The sequence below is a fragment of the Gobio gobio genome (genome assembly GCF_949357685.1).
Source record: "Gobio gobio genome assembly, chromosome: 21".
NCBI lineage: Eukaryota > Metazoa > Chordata > Actinopteri > Cypriniformes > Gobionidae > Gobio > Gobio gobio.
The window spans coordinates 11,848,188-11,866,740 of record NC_137117.1 but is presented as its reverse complement, the minus strand read 5'-3'; the positions used below and the strand labels follow the sequence as shown (position 1 = coordinate 11,866,740).

At 38.7% G+C, this 18,553-nt stretch overlaps 1 protein-coding gene across 1 annotated transcript; it reads right to left on the bottom strand.

The window, feature by feature from the left end:
* Positions 1 to 1,548: 1,548 nt before the first annotated feature.
* tgm2a (transglutaminase 2, C polypeptide A) lies at positions 1,549 to 16,886 on the bottom strand. The gene is made up of 13 exons (XM_079803237.1): positions 16,705 to 16,886; positions 15,854 to 16,033; positions 13,317 to 13,544; positions 10,689 to 10,807; positions 10,445 to 10,573; positions 9,247 to 9,424; positions 8,697 to 8,826; positions 8,323 to 8,426; positions 8,001 to 8,243; positions 4,791 to 5,066; positions 4,034 to 4,194; positions 2,274 to 2,410; positions 1,549 to 1,715 (listed from the first exon to the last, which is right to left on the bottom strand). Exons 1-13 carry the CDS (start codon positions 16,712 to 16,714, stop codon positions 1,568 to 1,570), a joined length of 2,043 nt encoding a protein of 680 aa, XP_079659363.1. The 5' UTR covers positions 16,715 to 16,886; the 3' UTR covers positions 1,549 to 1,567.
* Between the last annotated feature and the right edge of the window lie 1,667 nt (positions 16,887 to 18,553).

Here is an 18,553-nt window from a genome sequence, read left to right as displayed (position 1 = left end):
ATAATAATAATAATAATAATAATAATAATAATAATGTACCTGAAAAACTTAATTTGTTTAATTCATATTTTTATGAAAATATAATAATAACAAAATAACTATATTGTTAGGAATATAGTTATAATAAGAATTTCACCCACCCTACCCTATATGGAAATTGCCTCTAGCAAAATGGCAGTTTTCCAACTCTTCTGAGATAGAGGAAAGGCTGCACAAACCCTGAAATGATTCCAAGGCATAAGGCCCCAGACCAGGACAAAAGAAATCTCTTTAAATCTATAATGTAAAAAAGCACAAGAGAGATAATCATAGGACCGTACATAAGCACTGCAGACGCCAGCACAATCTGAATAATGCGAAAAGCCTTGAGTTTGTCTTGATTCACTCCATCTTTCCTCTTAACCTCGTCACTAGGTCCAGGATGCTTCAAAGCCTTCAGGACAACCAAGCAGCTGAACGCTTTAACACTGAAAAACACAAGGAGCTCTGGCAAGAGTAAGCTATGAAGTTCAATGATGTTCACTGAAACTATTAAGCTTGAGCTAATGATCAGAATCCATCCAATGACGCATATGGCAATCCTGTATTTCATGGGTTTGAACTTCAGGAAGGTCACAGGATGGAGAACCCCTATGTAACGCTCCACACAGATGCAGCTCTGAAACAGAGGACGACCGACCAACAGCACCAGTCCAGGAAAGTATATGCCAAACCTACAATCAGTACAATTAAAGAAATACTGCTCTATGACAAAAACATAGGAAGAGCAGTAGAGCACCTCAGCAAGTGCTGCATTGAAAACAAAGATTTCGGTGGACTGTCCTTGAATCATCTCCTTCACGCTCAGCCATAGTATGTAACAGTTTGCCGGAAGACCAAGAACGAGGTTGATGCTGAGAGAGACGGCAATAAAATAGGAGGGTATAGCGTAGCACGAGCTGGAGTTTGCTGAGAAAATCGATTGTATGCATGTTGAAGAGTTAGATGCGTCCCATGTCACCATTTTTGTATTTTCTTTTTAATCTATAAGAAAGAAAAGGAAAAAGTGGAGAGATAAGTAGAAAACAAGTGTAAGCATTTAAAAAAAAAAAGAAAGTATAATGAACATTTTCTCACAAGAAGCTGGTAGATGTAAGTTTCACTCTATCCGATTGAAGGGAGGACTGAATATGCTCTGTTTTATATGCGGCAGGACTGCATTAAGGTGACTTAATTGGAGAGTTTGAGACTTTTTGAGCAGTTTTGCATTGATGAAATATTCAAATTCTGTTTTTCAAACATGGAAAACGCACATCAGACATGCAAACAAAAGGCAATTTATTCCAACCGCACTTCTATTTGTAAAGTGGAATATTTTTTTCTGTGTACACCGTAATTATAATAAATGAATAGTATAGTCGTGACAGTACAAAATATTCAGGCATTTGGGATGTCCAAGTCATGTTTCTGAAAATTTTAAATGATGTCCCTGAACATGGCTTCTGCACACCAGCCCAAGTAAAAAAAAAAAGAAGCTTGATACCATTAACAGAATAAGACATCACAAGCATAAGTAAAAACAGTTCATTTATTCATAGATGACTAGATTCTCGTAGGTCTCAATGTTGTGAAGTTTATCGCTGGCAAAATCTATCATTATTTTTCTTTGTCCGGGCAGCTTTGGTGTGAACTCCACTTTGGCGATGGCAAACTCTTTAGCACCAACTGTTCCAACCCTACCAAAAAAAAAACAAACAAAAAAACAACTGTTACAACCATGCAATTTTTATTTTGTATTAAAAATCGCTATAAATGTCTTGACAGTGTCACACATCATGTGAAAAACTGTTGTAGTCAGTCATGTAACAGTTTAAACTGTATAATGGGACTAAATGCAGCAATGTTAACTTGGTTAAACTTTTCAGTAGCAGTTTAAGATATTTTAATGCATGCACAATTTTACAGTCGGACAATAATCTAAAAAAATCGAAATCTCTTTCACACGTAGCATACATGCTACAAAATGAATATGTGATAGCTATGATGTTCTGAATGGTATTAGTTAGTTAGTTACTCAGTCAGTCAGTATTTAGTAGCTTGTAGGCTGCAATTTCAAAGTAACTTCCCTTACACGGTGTTCATTATATGTTGTACTGATGCATTACCCCTGAAGAAATTCTGCATCTGTCTCCCAAACTGATCAAGTGATGAGTTAAAGTGATATCAGGTATGTCCGCTAGCAGAGCAGGGGAATGTAGTTTCACACCCCAGTCCTAAGTGATCAGATGACTTACTCATGAGTGATGGGTTTGCTGTCGGTGAGGTTGGCACCATGTATAGTGAACACACAGTTCTCCAGGGGCTCCGGCAGTGGATTCTGCAGCGCTAAATCTGCCACCAAGACCTGGCCCACTTTCGGCACGCCCAGAATCTGGGGGGAACAAATCGCACCTTATTAGAGCTGTGAGTCATGTATATGTTCATTCAGATTAAATATGTATTGGCTGTCTCAATTCAGCAAGCAACTTGAAACCCTCCTGATTCAGTCCAGCACTAATTAGGCCCACTAATAATCTAAATAGCCCCTGAATGTTTGTAAAGTCCAAAATGTGAACCAAAAATCATTTCACACTTTTGGATAAAGTGCTTTTTTCATAAAAGATTAAGGGTTTTTGCTTTAACCACTGAAACATTAACATTTGTATGTAATGGAATGTTGTTAGATGGACATATTTAGATTTACGGATGTTTGATCCACTATGGAAAAACATAAATCTAATCTGTAAAAAAACTGGGATCAAAACAGGCTGTAGGTCTGTGCCAAATTTGGTGGATCTTGCTTGAAAACACGAGTTGAATACTGTACAGCATTTTGGTGCCTATTTAGAGATTTAATAAACAAAAAACTTATGCCCAAAGTCCACACTGTAAAAAAAAATCCCATGATCAATAAATCATGACAACATATGTTTTTACATTACTTTAAAGGGTTAGTTCATCCAAAAATGAAAATTCTGTCATTAATTACTCACCCTCATGTCGTTCGACACCCGTAAGACCTCCGTTCATCTTCGGGACACAAATGAAGATATTTTTGTTGAAAGCTGATCGCTGAGAAAGGCTTCAGATAGGCCTCCATTGGCATTCAGTACATTTACACTCACAAGACCCATAAAAGGCACTAAAAACGTTGTTACAAAGTCTATCTCACCACAGTGGTTCTACAATAATTTTACGATGTGACGACAATAGTTTTTGTGCGCAAAAAAATAAAAAAAATAACGCCTTTATCCAACTTGTTCTTGTCTTCCGTGTGTGCCTCCACGACGCATGCGCGAGAATATGATGCAGATCCGGCGTTCAAACACATGACCCAGAAGTGATTTGTTTACAAGCAGAGGAAGACGCGCGTGTCTAAGCTGTTGAATTCTACATTGATCGTGCTTTAGGTCTCGGCGTAGTGCTCAAATGGGGCTAAGGTGTGCATTTCATGGATTCCCGAACGCCGGCGCTACGTTATAATCTCGCGCATGCGTCGTGGAGGCATACACGGAAGACAATAGTTTTTTTTTCGCACAAAAACTATTGTCGTCGCTTCGTAAAATTATTGTAGAGCCACTGTGGTGAGATGGACTTTGTAACGACGTTTTAAGTGCCTTTTATGGGTCTTGTGAGTGTAAATGTACTGAATGCCAATGGAGGCCTATCTGAAGCCTTTCTCAGCCATCAGCTTTCAACTAAAATATCTTCATTTGTGTTCTGAAGATGAACGGAGGTCTTACGGGTGTCGAACGACATGAGGGTGAGTAATTAATGACAATTTTCATTTTTGGGTGAACTAACCCTTTAACCCATCAAAATAAGTTAAGCCATTTTAAAATGTATTTAAGTTATGAGATTCAGCTCATTTTTTAAAGTCACTGAATTACACAGCCAAGTTGATTTTACTTAAAAATATAAGGCAGCAAGTTTTTTTCTTCTTTGATTTACAGTGCACATACTGTAACTGTAAATTGTTAAGATCAGTATAATGCAACCAGAAGATTAGATCTACATTGACGATTATTTCAGGGCTGTCCAGTACGATGGTCTTCTTTGCTCTGTAGAACTCCCGTGTCTCTGCATCGATGAGTAAAGCCATCAGTTTGATCATCCTGTCTTGAGTTATGGCTTTACTGTACTCCGCATACTCCAGTCGAAGAGTTACCTTACCCCCTGAAACATAAAACAAGATGAAACATGGCTACCTTTTTGAATTTGTATAAGGAAGGCACAAAGTACATGTTACAACTTAAAGGTGCAGTATGATGGTAATAAAGCACAGATTTAGGATGTTTGCAGAGCTTTAGGAAACATGCTAAGTTCACATTCTTGTTTCTCCAAAGAACAATGCAAGAGCCATTTTTTTTCTACTTTGACATGTTTTCCATGTCAGAATATTGGTCTGTGTGATTCCGCCCATTGCCAATTTACCCAATAGTATTTCAACACACCGGCAGAAAACACAGAATATTACAGCCATTGAAGCTAGCAAAGAAACTGGGATACCTGACTAAAAAGCCTTGCCATCCACCTACAAAGCTCTATGACCAGAAACCTTAAACGCAGATAAATCAACTCATTGTAAAGCTCATTGCCTTCCATTGTCAATTGCGTTTGATCCTGTTGTGTGTCCTCAATCTAGCATTCTGGAATCTGAGGAGGAATAGGGCGGGAGCAACAGCCCTCTCCAATATTTTTGGACTGCAGTACCCATTTCAACCGCTAGTTGTCAATATTACATACTGCACCTTTTAATGAACCAGTCTTACCTTCAGTAGAAGCCAAATTCATCTCTGTAAACTCGCCCAGTCCACAGGTTTCTCCAAGTTTGCCATTGTAGGACACTGCCTGGGCGTAAAACATGACCCGACAAGCCTTTGGGACCATGGTGTTGTTTTTGAGCTCTGCGTAGACGTCAAAGTCAGAGCCGATCTGCATATCTGGGGTCACTCTGATCTTGATGTGTAAACCAGGTTCCTCTCCGGCCTGTGCCAGTCTGTTGTGATGATTTGCTTTCTTATAAACCCTTCTCTCCTCTTCAGATCCTGAACAGAATACAGTCTTTATCATTACCAGGACAAGTGAAATTTGTTAACGTCACAATTTATCAGTACCAGGGCAATGCTCAGTCTTACTACCCTACTAAGACCAAGAAAAAAAATGTCATGTTTGTATGCTGGATTTTAAACTAGCCTCACCAAGTCTACCATTGCTAATACACCAGCTAGACTCGCGCCACACTACGACTATCAAACATAGCTTGCTGAAGCACTGATGGTCCGTAGGCACTTATTGTGTCCATTGGCGTTCTTGTTATTCTTCTTCTTTTTCTTCCATGGGAGTTTATGGCAGCCCATAAAGTTGTATGGTAAAAAGTTATGAAATTTGGCACACAGATAGAGGGCAGTCTGAAATATCACTATAGCAAATTTGGAGTCTCTAATTCAATCCCTCTAGCACCATCAGCTGTCCAAAGTTTCACTTAGGTTTGTGCTAATAACTTTTGAGCTGTAAGGGCTAGAAACAATTTTCCGTCATGAATTTTTTTCCAGATCATCTACAGACCATGCAAACAAAGTTATGGAATTCAAGTTGATTTGTCAAACCATTCTTGAATAACGTGCAAACAACTCTTGCCTCTGGCTTGGCGTGCTCAGTTGGGGACACTCAATTTTTCAACTAAACATTGAAATAAATCTAATTAATAAACTAAATTAACCATTTAAACTAAATTACTGATCGAATTATTGATCTAAAGCCCACACTGTCACTGTATGATAATTGAAATGAACTGATGACATCAGCGTTTTTTCCAGAATGGCTATACAGCTGAATAAAATTATGCTGCATTATTTTCCTGTTTAACACTGTAAAGCTGCTTTGAAACAATCTACATTGTTAAAAGCGCTATATAAATAAAGTTGACTTGACTTGACAATTTGACGAAGACTGCGCCAAAATGGACATGAGGCTATATATCTGCAACGCTTTATCGAATTCTGACTAAACTTGGTGTGATATGACAACCATGACCTGTTGTTACCTGCACAGTTTCGGTGCAGGGCCACCTAGTGGTTAGGAGATATGACAAATTCCTGTTTTTGCTTATAAATTCTCAACAGTTTGGCCAAAAATCCCAAAACTGGTCTCTTTAGATTTGGTGTAGCATGCAGAGTCGAATTATACCTGATTTTTGGCCATTTTGAATTTTGTTGTAAAATGCTATATTTTATAAACGCATTGGTGCATCATTACAAAACGCGATATGTGTCTTCGGTAGGGATGCACCGAATCCAGATTTTTGGGGTTCGGCCAAATACCAAATCCACTGGTTAAGATTCTGCCGAAACCGAATACCAAATCCTACTCCCATCCTCAGTCCATTATCACAGTAAACACATTAAAGAAGTAAACAACGTCCACAAAAGTGTATTTTTCATTTTATTTTAACTGTAAAAAAAAAAAGAATAGGCAACATTATGTACCTGAAGTTGCTGCATTTTGGCTGCTGTCTGTAGATTCCCTCATGCACAATTCGTATTCTTTCAGATGTTTCATACACAAATGTTTTAACAGCGGCTATTGTTTAGGGTCCTTGTTACAAAGAGACAAATCGGGATTGCAAATTGAACATATAGCTCGACTTGAATCGCCTTCTTTTGTCTGAAAGTACTGCCAAACAACACTTTTTCTGCTCACAAGTTCCATTTTCACTTTCTCACAGCCTGCATTCGAATGGTCCACCTAGTAAACACCTTCCCGTAATCAACGGCGGTGTCATTACGTCGACCAGAAGCGCATAATGCAAGCCTAGGGTTCGGTTTGGTGGAAAAAAATTCTAAGGTTCGGCAGAAATCTAACCCCATCAGAAGCCCAATATTCGGCTGAATCCTGGATTCGGTGCATCCTGGATTCGGTGCATCCCTAGTCTTCGGCACCATGCCCTGAAGGTACTCAAAAAGTTTTGGGGCAGCGCCACCTTGTGATCAAAAGTTATAATGGAATTTCCTGAAATGCTAATAACTTTTGATTACATTAGCATATTGTGATGAAACGTAATGGATTCCCTTGGTCATGCCGAGAACATAGATACCAATTTTGCCATATTTGACCGAACTTCCTGTCCGCCATTTTGATTTTCTTTTTCGAACTCCTCCTAGACCGTTTGTCCATCGAATTGTATCATCTTCAGAATCGATAGACGAAACAAAGTTGATGGGATGATGCCAAAATGACTCTGAGGCTGTATCTCTGCAATGTCTTGACATATTGACACCAAACTTTGTATGTGTCATTGTCACCTCACTCTGACCACACCACATAAATTTCGTAACTGTGCCACCTATTGGTCGAAAGTGATAAACCATTAAATCACATTATTAGTGACTATATATTATTTTTCACCAATTTTGCCAAAAATCATCTTAAAATGCCTTTATTTGATAATTGCTGCAGTTGATCTGACACTCCTAGCCATGTTGGCATGTCTTATTGTCTTCTTTTAGCTTGACCCCGATTATTGTTGCTTGCAGCTATATTTCTATTCAGTTCTGTTTCAGTTTGATTCTGATTAATAGTTACAATGCCTGTTTTGTTTGCAATTCTTTTAAGAATATTTTTTAAAATAAGAGAAGGATTCTTCAGACTGATTTAAATTGGAACTCTTGAGTCTTTTTGATTGATTCATTGATTGACTCCAAACAATTGTTTGTGAATCAAACTACAGTATTTATGCTGCATGTTTTTGATTCACAAAGAACTGGTTCATAAAATGTATGATGTTAACATTTTTTTATATTATATTATAAAAAAATTTATATAAATTAATTTTTTCCCCCCAGCACAATAGATGCACCAGTTCTAAACTAGCAGTAATGGTACAATGATGATAGTATATTGATTCCCTTTTGGGAATGGAACCTGCAGTGCATCTAAATCCTTGACCATAAATGAATGAAGTACCCAAAATGTCTCCCTACCCTCTGGATACTTGTAGTTGTGTGTAATGTCCTCTCTCTCATCTCGCCCCACTGCTTTAGTGCTGATGAATTTCCCAACCTCCGTAGTGGATCCTCCCATCTTAAAGACTCTTCCATCTCTCAGTTTGATGTACTCCACCACGTCAGCATTCACCTCCGCGTACAAGAACGAGACATCATATTCGAAAGTAAGCTCGCCCTCTTTAATTGCTCTGACGGAGGCCGGACCACAACAGAAGACACCTGACAGAACGAGGACAACAGAACTGAAGTCTTTCTTCACTGACTCTGCTTTTTCCCTTCTATCAGATTATTGGCTCACCATCACTCGTACGCTGTGGTGTTGGGTCGCTCGCTTGCCAACCTTCATACCCGAGTGCCAGGTCTGAGCGTGTCATCCAGTTCTCCACCCAAACGTGGAAGTTCCTGAGCAAGGACAAGGTATCTTTTTCATATTTGCTTTACACTCTTTAAAATAAAGGTCCCAAAATGGGGGTTTTGCAGCGATGCCATAAAAGAACCTTTGTTTTAAAGAGTGATAATCAGTTTAATATCTGAAGAACCTTTTGTGGAATGGAAAGGTTCTATGGATGTTAAAGGTTCTTCATGGAACAATCGATGCCAATAAAGAACCTTCATTTTTAAGAATGTACCACTTTACTTTATCTGGATTAATTTTGGCTTCACTATACATACCATATGGAGTCATCAGCAATGTTCTCATCAAATTCATTGTAGAAACGCTCCATTATTAGGTCACCATTGCTGTCACGTGCTGAACCATAGTTAGTGACGACTCTGCATGGGATTCCCAGAGCTCTGGATACTGGGACACAAATCAAGCATAAAATGGGGATTAGAATCTATCATAACTAGCCTGGTCTTACCAGACTCTCGTACATTTCATTTGTACAGAGAGTCTGGCCACTCTCCATTGACAAGCGTTAACTTCCTTGACGGCGGGATCTCTGAAGTTTAAAACTATTGGATCTGCCCAGAGCCACTCTGGATCTGCCATAACCAATCGCAAACGTCTAAACATTTTAATTATGCAAACATAACACTTATGAATCTAGAAATGCCCCCAACCATTATTATAATGATTCCTTGTGTTACATATTCAGAACCATGCAGACAAGTAGAATTAACACAAACAAACCTAAAGAAATACAGTACATCTGCTTGCTAATTGGTTGAATGATTGTTAATAGACTTGTGATAATTATTGCAGAAGTTAATGAATCACCTGTGCAGGCAACAGCTGCGAACACCCAGCACTGTCCGTAACGCACCGCCCTGTAACCGTCGTTACTCCACTGCCGGAGGATGGAGCAGCTGTCCTTCCAGGCAGTGGGCTTTACCCCGTCCTCATAGTCATCTGACCAGTTACCCACCAGAACTCCTTTATCTCCTAGACTATTGATCTGAACAATACAAGACAACACACGGCAGTGAGTTGTGCACGTAAAAGCACCTTTAACATTTTCTTCAATGCATGCAAAATTAAAATTAATACACTACTATACTAGATTATGATGTTTAAGTCTCAAAATAAGCAGAATTGGATTGTTTTGCTTAATTGGAAGTTGGGTTAGATATTGTTTTAAATTTTAATGATTCCGTTTCTGCTCATAGATTCCGATTCTTAACGATATCTAATTTCAATTCCAATAAGGTAAAATTTATTTCACTTACACAAGCAACTTCTGCCTATGTTTAAAAATGCTCAGTCAAGAACAATGAGTGAATTTTCTCCTTGTCTTTTGTTGTTTGATTAACATTATTATAAAGACGGCAGCAGAAATATTAGGCTGCTGTCACTTTAAGAGCAGCACGGATCCAATATACTGTTGCGTTTTCTTTGTCCACTGTTTACGTTCACTCCGTCAGCATTTAAAAAAAAGTTACTAGCCACCACTAGCATTTTTGATCATTGTCACAAAACTTTCATTTCATAATTTCCGTCAATTGTGGGGAAAGAGTTAAAACATTACAGACTGTGTTTATGATAATATTTTGCCATTTGTCCATTCAAGTGCAAAAAGACAAGGAAGAGAACTCAGTTTAGTATCGTGCAGTATACAGTATGAAAGGCGGCTTTCTGAGCACTCGTTTTGTATGTGTTTGCAGCACAGAAAACAGCATGCAGATCTTCTTGTTCTTGAATGGTTTAAAGTCATAATAAAATGCGCACAAAGTAATCAATAAGAGGAATCGAAATTAATTTTATAACAAGTATCCGATTCCTGTCCTTAATTATCTGATTCCAGAATTGGAATTGATTTTCGATTCCCTACCCTAATCAAATGTAGGTGAGAATCTAAACGTCAAGTTTTATATTGCAACTGAATAGCAGTTGAGCTGGTGATAATCGAGCAGAACACTTCTAAACTGAGGTATGGCTAGTATAGTAACTTCAGTAATATTTGAGGGCCGTTTCTAACCATGGCACTGAGGACTCGTGTCACATACACAGGGTTCCTCCTCTCAGAACAATCCAGAGCTGCGTCACTTATGTAGTTTGGACTTTCATCCAAAATCTGCAAACAGATGTCCAGTATTCCAGACTCAAACTGTGGAAACAGACGGCAAACATGTCAGTGAAGTGTTAATGCTTTGGGCACTACTACCATCTCAGTGTTTATTGGCACTGCGAAGCAATCATAGAGATATTGCGAGAAGCCGAACCTGTCCAAAAGACCACGGTAGGACCGTGATACGCTTGGGTATCCCGCGGTAGATCAGCCCGTCCTGAGAGAGGATGTATTCCTCCCTCTCGGCTTCACTCGTCAGATATACTGAGTCCTCTGAAACGGCCAACACAGATTAAGAATATAAATTTTAACGTTTTTATTGATCGATTTTATCCAAAGTGACTTATAGCTAATGTAAAATACAACATAAGCAATATTAGCAGTGCTGCCATTACAAATGTTAGAATCAAGTCTTGACATTAGGATTTGACTTAAGACAATTCTAATTTGACCGTTTACACTGTAACACATATGCAAAACTCCTGTTTTAACACTTTGTGCCGGTACCATTGAAGATACTCTATACTGCACTAATAACAGCTTCAACTCTACTGGGAAGGCTTTCCACAAGGTTTAGGAGTGTGTTTATGGGAATTTTGGACCATTCTTCTAGAAGCGCATTTGTGAGGTCAGGCACTGATGTTGGACGAGAAGGCCTGGCTCACAGTCTCCGCTCTAATTCATCCCAAAGGTGTTCTATCGGGTTGAGGTCAGGACACCAAACTCGCTCATCAATGTCTTTATGGACCGACGCTTTGTGCACTGGTGCCCAGTCATGTTGGAACAGGAAGGGGCCGTCCCCAAACTGTTCCCACAAAGTGTGGAGCATGAAATTGTCCAAAATGTCTTGGTATGCTGAAGCATTAAAGGGATAGTTCACCCAAAAATTAAAATTAGCCCATCATTTACTCACCCTCAAGTCATCCTAGGTGTACACTATATGGCATTCTTCTTTCAGACAAATAAAATCTGAGTTATATTATAAAAGTCCAGACTAATCCAAGTATTAGAATTTGAGTCTATAAAAAGTGCATCTGCCATTCAAATAACGTGCTCTACACGGCTCCGGGGTGTTAATAAAGGCCTTCTGAAGCGAATCGATGCGTTTGTGTAAGAAAAGTATCCATATTTAAAACTTTACCAAGTAAACATTCGGTCGGCCGCCTTCCGTGGAAAAGTGTTGAATGTTGAAAGTGAAACTCAAGATGCGTTAGTCTTTAGATCGGCAGGGGAACGTTCAACAATGTTTCCATAAATTGAACAGGGAAGGCGTCGGCCTAAAGTTTACTTTATAAAGTTTTAAATATGGATATTTTTCTTACACAAACGCATCGATATGCTTCAGAAGACCTTTATTAACACCCCAGAGCCGCGTGGAGCACGTTATTTGATGGGCAGATGCACTTTTTATGGACAAAAACAAAAACAGAGCCACTATTACTGCAATTCTAATGCTTGGATTAGCCTTGACTTTTGTAATATAACAATTTTTTTCGTCTGAAAGAAGAATGTCATATACACCTAGGGTGACTTGAGTGTGAGTAAATCATGGGCAAATTTTCATTTTTGGGTGAACCATCCCTTTAAGAGTTCCTTTCACTGGGACTAAGGGGCCAAACCCAACCCCTGAAAAACAACCCCACACCATAATCCCCCCTCCATCAAACTTTACACTCAAACTCATCCATCGGATTGCCAGACCGTGAGGCGTGATTGGTCACTCCAGAGAACACGTCTCCCCTGCTCTAGAGTCCAGTGGCGGTGTGCTTTACCCCACTGCAGCCGATGCTTTGCATTGCACTTGGTGATGTAAGGCTTGGATGAGCTGCTCAGCCATGGAAACCCATTCCATTAAGCTCTACACACTGTTCTTGAGCTAATCTGAAGACCACATGAAGTTTGGAGGTCTGTAGCTATTGACTCTGCAGAAAGTTGGTGACTTCTGCTCACTGTGAGCCTCAGCATGTGCTGACCCCACTCTGTGATTTTACGTGGCTGAGTTGCTGTTGTTCCCAATTGCTTCCACTTTGTTATAATACCACTAACAGTTGACCGTGGAATATTTAGTAGTGAGGAAATTTCACGAATTGACTTATTGCACAGGTGTCAACTTATCACGGTATCACGCTTGAGTTCACTGAACTCACTGAGCTCCTGAGAGTGACCCAGATAGCAAAAATCATCTGGCCCAGAGTTGGCCCAGACCATTCGTAAGTTCTGTGCCAGATCCGCGCTTCGGACTTGGGCCGGTGTCTTTTGGCACAACGGGCCAATACCGGCACGGATCCGTTTTTACTCATCCGGACCAGCACTGGGCCAGCTCCAGACCAGATGCGGATTCCTTTATGGCGATTTGGCCCAAATGTGGCCCGAATCTGCTTTGTGACTGTTGTTCCCGCCCACGAAAACCCGGCCCGGGCTGGATCCGTAATAGAGCAGTGAAACGGAGATGATTGTAACGCGGATTTGCCGGTTCGGAGACGGATCCGGCTCGGAGTCAGCTGCTGTCTGGGGACCCATTCTTTCACAAATGTTTGTAGAAGCGTCTGCATGCATAGTGCTTGATTTTATACACCTGTGGCCATGGAAGTGATTGGAACACCTGAATTCATTGAGTAGGAAGGATGTCCCAATACTTTTGGCAATATAGTGTATATGTGCTGTTCAGGCTACAAAAAAGGATTCATGCATAAAGCAGAAAATTTGTCATTTTCATCATGTGCCCCATCTTAATTACTGCATATGCTCATCCATATTGATCTCTAATAATAAAACAGCTTACTTTTGCACCAGGGGTTAAAGAGCAGGACAAAATCTCCCAGGCCAACTCCTTCTCCCTGATCCAGGATCAGCTTATAGACTCCAATGGGGGCATTTGGGTGCGAGCACACGGTCAAAGAGACTCTACTGTCAGACACTGTCTCTGCAGTGGCACTCCAGCATGATCTGGAGATGAGTTTACTGAGGCTGAATTTGGCTTTGGTTTGTGCTTCCACTGAGGGTATCGGACCTGAAATCAAACAGACAGACTTGTATTGATAAACACGTGTTCTATTAAATGTGACATGCGCACTTTGAATCCTTTACATGATGTTTCTAATTATATACTAGCGTATGATCTGATGACTGTGTGTGCAGCATTACTGTCATGCCTTTTAGCACTGTAAATCCTCTAAATGCAGGAGTAAACCTCACTGTCATGGGACGGCCTGTAACAAAACCAGCCCTGATTTATTGTAAGTGTTTTAACGAAGTCATTAATATTGAAAGACATTATTATTAGCATGTTCCTGGTTTAATTGTGAAGGATTTATAGCCTGACATCGTCGTACTCAGATTCTTGTCAGAATAGGAGTCTGATCTGCTCCATTGGGCTGTGATTATGAGGCGTGTTTCAACCGAACCAGGAAAGAAAATGCCTCTGCACTCAATTGGATAGACCTACAACCAATCAGAGCAACGGAGTAAGTGACGTGTGTTGAGCGACGCATAGCTGTCAACAGAACTCAACTAGAAGAACAAGATGAGTGCAAACGATATTTACCCGTGTTGTAAAAAGAATTTAAGGATACACAGAGTCCTTACCAACACAATCATCATTTTTGAGAGAAATAGTAAAAGTTCTCTGTTTAGTAAACAAATTCAACCCTAGCGCTCTTTGGTGACGTGGATTATTACGTTACGGTTGATCATCTGTCCATCATCGTATAAAGCCCGCCCTGATAATGTGATTGGTTCAAGCCAGGGATGCCACAATTCTCAATATAATATTGAACCATTCGGTACGGCATTCACGGTTCAATATACGCGCTTGTGAATTGCGTTTTTTTTTTTTTCGGTTTTACATTTAATTAGTTCTTTTTCTACGCATTCTATCATTTGCCTCCATCCCAATACTGAACAACGCGACATACATTCACATCACACGTTAGTGGTAGAGTTATACTCACGGAACACTATAGTTATTCACAATCACGAAAGTTCATTATTTGCATGCGTTTTAAAGCCTTCCCGGTTAAACATTTCATTCACGTGCTTATGCACGCTTTTAACATGCACTTTTCCGAGCGCGCTCACTAAAAGCCTGTCAAAAACGCGATTACTGAACTAAGTAGTCGTCTTACTGTGCTAATGCTGTCAAATACACACATGGTTAACATAAACACAGTCGGTTATGTCTAAAGTGAAAGTAAAATCGGCGTGTGTCTGTATATTAGATGCGGGACAGTTCACCTCTAAAATTGTGTCATTATTCAATCACTCTAATGTTGTTCCAAACCTGTATTCATTTCTCGATGACAGAATTTTCCTTTTTTAATGGGCACTATCCCTTTAATGGTAATACAACAACAAAAGACAAAAAGAAAGTTTTTACATTTATTCATTCAATTTCATACTTAAATGCTGTTGTACAGCTCTGAGCTGCCAGTGTAAATATATATATATATATATATAATTTCATATTATACTATACTGTACACTAGGAATGTGTACAAGGTTTTTTCTTCAAAGTAAAGTTTTAAGTTTAAGGTTTTTCAATTATTTTAAGGAAAATAAAGAAAGAGTATTGCAATAAAAATAGTCTTTTTTCTCCTTAACCTCTTGCTGTTCCTGTCACCTAAGAATAGAATAGCAAAAAACTGATGTGACAAGCCATCAGAAAACGAACCGAACCGAACCGAAAACTGTGATTAAAAACCGAGGTATGTATTGAACTGTGGAAAAACTGTATTGTTGCATCCCTAGTTCAAGCATAGTTGCTCCACAATGGATCAAGTCCAGACCAAACTTCCCGACCTCAAATGTTGTGGGCGGGGCTAAGTTCGGCTGGCATCCATGTTAAAGGATTTATACATGCATGTTATTGCATAGGGAAAAATTTTTTGGCATTGTCTTTCTTTTTTCAGCCAATGTCTCTCAGTGGTGGATTTTTTATAGTGATGATCTATCTAGGTTTTTTTTTTTTTTACTCTAATATCTGCTTTTTTAAATATCTCAGTGCATTCACACTGACAGAATTTCAATTGTTTGGTCAACAAGTTATTGTTGCTATAGTAGGCGTTTGACTACCAAGGGATCAATGTTTGCTGCTCGTAGATGTCATTTTTCAGGCTTGAGATTCACTTTCTGCACTCCCATTGGTTGTTGCTGCAATTAATTTGCCTAAAAGTTGAACTCTGCTCAACTTTTGCATTGGCAGTGGTTGCGTTCACTCATATCACCAACTCATGATGTTAGGTTGCTTTGGTACCTAATAGTTCAGATATTTAGTTGCATATTTTATGTAAAGTGTGAATAGGATGGAAGTGATCGAGGAACCTGTTTTGGCGATGAAATTGATATTGTCCCCATTTTGAAAGTGAGTTCCCGGTCGCAGGTGTAGAATAATGGTGAACGGCTGTCCTCTCCTCGCGATCAGTCTGTCCACACCGTTCAGAAGCGTGTGGTGATTGGTGTTGTTCTCCTCACACGCCAGATCAATGCATTCGATTTCCATGACTGTGTAGGGAAGTGACAGAAATCATGCAGTCATTTAATCTGGAATCAATAAAAAATGCCATTGTGCAAATATTTATGACATTCATATGCGTTTCTAAGTTTCAGTGGCGAAGAACATGCACAACATGCTGCCATTTAAGCATTTCTATTCTTGGCACGTGCCCAAAAATTCTTGACTAACATTTGAGGAATCAGAATAAATGGATTTGCATGCTTTGCAATGGACTGGAACGTCATGCACAGCTAGAACCGGATGCAAAAACCTCGTCACGCTTTAGCTCTCTGACCCATGAAGCCATGTAAATAGTTTAAACCGATAAACACCTCAGTCACGAGTGAACGCACAAGGACAGCAAAACGGACTGTCATAGAAGAAAATATAAAGGATTAAGTGTTTCAACCTGAGACAATCATTTTAAAGGTATTGCAATGCAATTATTTGTTAGAGTGACAAGTGAAGTGAATAATCTGCGTTTCACATGCTTCAGATATCAGCTGTTGATGATCTTTATATTGCAACCATATGTACATAAAGAATTAACCACGCTTTCACAGTTTCCGTAAATACAATTTGGCAAATAATTTCTCATGCATTTCCCCAATAAATATCCAAATGCGCCATAAAAAACGTGCTGTACTTGGTTCAAATGCTCCCATGAAGTTGATCTTACCTTTGTCCATCGTCCCAGGCGGTAATGCTTGGCCTGCGCACGACGTGTGACTCCGTGTTGGGTGACTTCAGCTGGTGCTGGGGTCACTGGAGAGATATTTTGGGCATTCTGTCCTAATGTTACGGTGGTGTCAGGGGACATAGTCTTTGAACCCCTGCTCTTATTTATGACAGTTCCTGTCTGATGGCATTAAATCACATTACAGCATGTCATGTTACATGAGTCTATTTCTGACGAACAGTCTCTCTGGGGTCATTGAAGCACATTAATTAGGATCTATATATATGTGCACCCCAGTACAAGTCTGCTTACAACTGTAAAGCTGTTAATCAGGGAGTCACTTTCATTCATTTGAGGATGTGGTCTGTTTAAGCTCTGTCAGAACTTTCCCTCAAGGTGTCACTTGATGTATTCGTCTCTGTTAGGTGTACTTGAAGTCGCTTTGAATGAAAACGTAATCGAAAGGACTACTTGCAAACTATTACCCATGCCTATTATTCTGAATGTTGAACATTTAGAATTATAAGAACGCGTACGTTCTTAGACGGTTCTTTATAGAACTGTAGGGTTCTTGGCTCAATTTTAAAGAACACTTTATGCCAAAAAGGTTCTATATAAGGAGAAATGTCTTAAATGGCTGCATTATACTTTTGTGTTTCTAGCTATGAAGTATGTTTACAAAAATGGATGAACCCCTAAAAGGTTCTATATATGAAGTGCCTGACAGAAACCTTTAAGGTTCCATTTAGAACATTTCCTTCCGAGAGTGTCGTGCTGTAGAAGGCAGTATAAGATTCCTTGTCATTTAGAATGTAGAATGTCTACAGTTCTTTTCTTGACATCATAGACCACTTGGATAAGTGGATGTTTTCTAGAACTTTATTTTCATGTATTCATTTATTCATTTACTAGACTCTGTTCAAAATTCAAAACTGTGTTCAGTGTTGATTATTTCTGTTGTTACTGTGAGCTAAAACAAACTATTTTCAGTAATTGAATAAAATATAAATTATAGATATGAAACCTTTTTTAGAAATGTTGCCTTTGCGACTAAATGAAATAAGTTTTAAGTACTAAAATTAAAACTGAAATAAAAATACATTAAAGCTGAATTGATATATTTCAAATATGCTTTAAAACAAACAGCACATTAAAAAATTACTAAATATTAAACTGATTAAAATGAAAACTAAATCTCTGGATATTTAAAGTTTTTTTTTTTTTGCTTTAAGTTTATTTTTAATAAGATTTATTATTAAGTATTCCTGAGCTATGTGTCTCTTTCATTGTTGTTTTTTTTATTATTCTGTTATAATATTTGTAACATTTGTGTAGGGCTGCCACTAAACAACTTTTTTTATATTATACATTTAATTTAACTTGGAACGTTGGCCTTCAGTAGTGTACCATAAAAAAAAGTATTAATGTAAACAAGCCCTTGACAAAATGTAAAACTAAAAGAGTAAAAATGTAAAAAGGTGCAAATTTGTAAACCAACAAAACCAAAAAAAGAGAATATCAGCAAATACATTTTTATATTGAATAGAGTGTTGTCACGATACCAAAATTATGACTTCGATACAATGCCAGACTAAAATACCTCGATATGCTACTGAATCCATACCATGGCAAAAAACTGTAAAAGTATTTGAATAATATGACAGAACTTACTATAGTTTTATCAAATTATTATTTTTTTTTAAAAATTACTATTACTATTACTATCCTTGTGGGGACATTTGGTCCCCAAAATGTATGGCAGTATGTACAGTATGTACAGTCAAAACCAAAAATAATTTACTAGTGGGTGCAGGACAAGTAAGTGAGGATAGCAAAATAAAGTTAACTG